The sequence below is a fragment of the Corapipo altera genome, unplaced genomic scaffold (assembly GCF_003945725.1).
Source record: "Corapipo altera isolate COAL_440 unplaced genomic scaffold, ASM394572v1 60230, whole genome shotgun sequence".
Taxonomy (NCBI): Eukaryota; Metazoa; Chordata; class Aves; order Passeriformes; family Pipridae; genus Corapipo; species Corapipo altera.
In genome coordinates, this window is record NW_020887492.1 from 1 (window position 1) to 4,016 (window position 4,016).

At 61.5% G+C, this 4,016-nt stretch overlaps 1 protein-coding gene across 1 annotated transcript; it reads left to right on the forward strand.

Moving 5' to 3' along the window:
• Nucleotides 1–4: 4 nt before the first annotated feature.
• On the forward strand, nucleotides 5–3,084 carry LOC113941635 (alpha-globin transcription factor CP2; the record flags this gene model as incomplete). Its single annotated transcript, XM_027632788.1, has 5 exons — nucleotides 5–20; nucleotides 634–710; nucleotides 1,541–1,646; nucleotides 1,728–1,834; nucleotides 2,932–3,084. Coding segments are annotated over 5 exons (459 nt in total), but the record flags the coding sequence as incomplete, so codon positions are not given.
• Nucleotides 3,085–4,016: the final 932 nt, after the last annotated feature.

Here is a 4,016-nt window from a genome sequence, read left to right on the forward strand (position 1 = left end):
CCTCACCTACCTGAACCAAGGTGAGCTCACCTGGCCCTCACCTACCTGAGCCAAGGTGAGCTCACACCTGAACCTCACCGCTGCCCCACGGTTGCCATGGGAACGTTCGGCCCCCAACTGAGGGGGAATTCCCGATTGCCGGGGTGGGCCTGGGGAAAACCAGGTGTGGGAGGGACCAGGTGTGGGAGAGACCAGGTGTGTGTGGTTCCAGGTGTGTGTGTGATTCCAGGTGTGTTAAAAGTGGTTCCAGGTGTGTGTGGTTCCAGGTGTGTGGTTCCAAATGTGTGGTTCCAGGTGTGTTCAAGGTGGTTACAGGTGTATTCTGGGTGGTCTCAGGTGTGTTCAGGGTGGTTACAGGTGTGCATAAGGTGCTTACAGGTGTGTGCAAGGCGGTCACAGGTGTGTGCAGGGTGGTTCCAGGTGTGTGCCAGGTGGTCACAGGTGTGTTCTGGGTGTCACAGGTGTGTGTAAGGTGGCTACAGGTGTATTCTGGGTGGTTACAGGTGTATGTAAGGTGATTTCAGGTGTATTCTGCGTGTCACAGGTGTGTGCAGGGTGGTCACAGGTGTGTTCTGGGTACTCCCAGGTGTGTTCAGGTGGTCACAGGTAACCCTCAGGTGCCCCCTCCCCCAGGTCAGTCCTACGAGATCCGGATGTTGGACAACAGGAAACTCGGGGAGCTGCCGGAGATCAACGGGAAGCTGGTCAAGGTGAGCACAGGAACACCTGGCCAGGTGTGCCCAGACAGGTACAGCTACAGCTGGACAGGTGTGCCTGGGCAGGTACAGGTACAGCTAACCAGGTGTGCCCAGCTCAGCCAGGTGTGCCCAGTCAGGTACAGGGACACCTGGCCGGGTGTGCCCAGTCAGGTACAGGTACACCTGGCCAGGTGTGCCCAGCCCAGGCAGGTGCTGTCAGGGTGATGGGGTGGGGGTGGGATACACTTGGTTCAGGGGGGATTTGGTTCCCTTCCTGGGGAGGGGCTGCACACCTGGCCAGGTGTGCCTGGGCAGGTCTAGGTACACCTGTCCAGGTGTACCAGGCAGGTCCAGGTCCAGGTACAAGTACAGGTCCAAGTACACCTGTCCAGGCGTGCCGGGCAGGTACAGGTGTGCCTGGGCAGGTACATGTGTGCCAGGGCAGGTCCAGGTCCAGGTCCAGGTACACCTGTCCAGGCATGCCGGGACGGTACAGGTCCACCTGTCCAGGTGTGACAGGGCAGGTACATGTACAGGTACAAGTACAGGTCCAAGTACACCTATCCAGGTGTGCCCGGGCAGGTCCAGGTCCAGGTACACCTGTCCAGGTGTGCTGGGCAGGTACAGGTACAAGTACAGGTACAGGTACAGGTGTATCAGGGCAGGTACAAGTGTACCAGGGCAGGTCCAGGTCCAGGTGTAGATCCAGGTTCACCTCTCCAGGTGTACCAGGCAGGTACAAGTGTACCAGGGCAGGTCCAGGTCCAGGTGCACCTGTCCAGGTGTGCCAGGCAGGTACAGGTGTGCCAGGCAGGTACAGGTGCCCTCCCCTCTCCCTGCAGAGCATTTTCCGGGTGGTTTTCCACGACCGGCGCCTCCAGTACACGGAGCACCAGCAGCTCGAGGGCTGGAGGTGGAACCGCCCCGGGGACAGGATCCTCGACATCGGTCAGTTCACCTGCCCCACCTGCCCCACCTGCCTCACCTGCCCAGGTGTTCCCAGCCTCACCTGTTCACCCCCCATCCCAGACATCCCGATGTCCGTGGGCATCATCGACCCCCGCGCCAACCCCACCCAGCTCAACACCGTGGAGTTCCTGTGGGACCCCGCCAAGAGGACATCGGTCTTCATACAGGTGAGCCCCTCAGACAGGTGAGCACAGGTGGGCACTGCCCCTCGGACAGGTGAGCTTTACCTCATATCCAGGTGAGCACAGGTGGGCACTGCCCCTCGGACAGGTGAGCTTTACCTCATATCCAGGTGAGCACAGGTGGGCACTGCCCCTCGGACAGGTGAGCACAGGTGGGCACTGCCTACCCCTCGACCAGGTGAGCACAGGTGGGCACTGCCTCTGAGCCAGGTGAGCACAGGTGGGCACTGCCTCTGAGCCAGGTGAGCTCTATCCCATATCCAGGTGAGCACAGGTAGGTGCTGCCCCTCAGCCAGGTAAGGGACAGGTGGGCTTTGCCCCTCAGCCAGGTGAGCACAGGTGGACTCTGCCTCTCAGCCAGGTGAGCTCTACCCCATATCCAGGTGAGCACAGGTGGGCTTAGCTAGGTAAGGGACAGATGGGCTCTACCCATCAGCCAGGTGAACTCTACCCCATCCATATCCAGGTGAGGGACAGGTGGGCACTGCCCCCCAACCAGGTGAGCACAGGTGGGCTCTGCCTCTCAACCAGGTAAGGGACAGGTGGGTTGTACCCCGTATCCAGGTGAGCACAGGTGGGCATTGCCCCTCAGTCAGGTGAGCACAGGTGGGCTGTACCACTCAGCCAGATGAGCACAGGTAGGCACTGCCCCTCAGCCGGGTGAACTCTACTCCATATCCAGGTGAGCACAGGTGGGTTCTACCCCTCAACCAGGTGAGGGACAGGTGGGCTCTGCCTCTTAGCCAGGTGAACTCTACCTCATATTTAGGTGAACACAGGTGGACACTGCCCCTCAGCCAGTTGGGCACAGGTGAACTGTGCTCCATAGCCAGGTGTTCTCTGTCCTCCTGACCCCGGGCTGTTCCCACCCCTCCCCTGCATTCCCATGGGCTCACCTGTGCCCAGGTGTTCCCAACCCCTCCCCGGCATTCCCACCTGTGCCCAGGTGTTCCCCCTCTCCCCTGTGCCCAGGTGTTCCCCCTCTCCCCTGTGCTCACCTGCCCAGGTGTTCCCAAACCCCTCCCCGGCATTCCCACCTGTGCCCAGGTGTCCCCCCTCACCTGTGGCCCTCCCCTGCCCAGGTGCACTGCATCAGCACGGAGTTCACGCTGCGCAAGCACGGGGGCGAGAAGGGGGTCCCGTTCCGGGTGCAGATCGACACCTTCCGGCAGGGCGACGGCGGCGACTACAGCGAGCACCTGCACTCGGCCAGCTGCCAGATCAAGGTCTTCAAGGTATGGACACGTCCACCCGGGGTCACCCGGGGTCACCCAGGGTCACCTGGGATTACTTGAGGTCATGTGGGATCACCTGGGGTCACCCGGGGTCACCTGGGATCTCCTGGGATCACCTGGGGTCACCTGGGGTCACCCAGGATCACCTAGGGTCAACCGGGGTCACCCAGGATTTTCTGGGGTCACCCGGGGTCACCCGGCATCTCCTGGGGTCACCCGGCATCTCCTGGGGTCACCCGGGATCTCCTGGGGTCACCTGAGGTCACCTGGAGTCACCCGGGGTCTCCTAGGGTCACTTGGGATCACTTGGGGTCACCCAGGATCACCTAGGGTCACCTGGGATCTCCTGGGATCTCTTGGGGTCATCTGGGATCACCTGGGATCACCCCGGGTCACCTGGGATCTCCTGGGATCTCTTGGGGTCATCTGGGATCGTCTGGGGTCACTCAAGATCACCTGGGGTCACCCAGGATCTCCTGGGAACACTTGGGGTCACCTGGGATCTCCCAGGATCTGCTGGGGTCACCTGGGATCACCTGAGGTTACCTGGGATCATCCAGGGTTATCTGGTCATCTGGGGTCACCTGGGATCACCTGGGATTTCCTGGGGTCACTTGGAGTCACCTGGGATCACCTTCAATTTCCTGGGGTCACTTGGGGTCACCCAGGATCTCCTGGCATCACCCAGGATCACCTGGAGTCACTTGGCATTACCTGGGCTCACCCAGAATGTCCTGGGATCACGTGGGATCTCCTGGGAGTTCCTCCCGGTGGGATTGTGCCCCTGGGATCTCCCAGCAGGAGCTCCAAGGGCTCACCTGGGGGGGCAGGTGAGGGGGGTGGGAAGGGGGGTTCCCACAGGTGTGCTCTCCTCACCTGGGAGTCCATCCTGCCTGTGCCACCCCCAGATCTCACCTGGGCACACCTGGGAG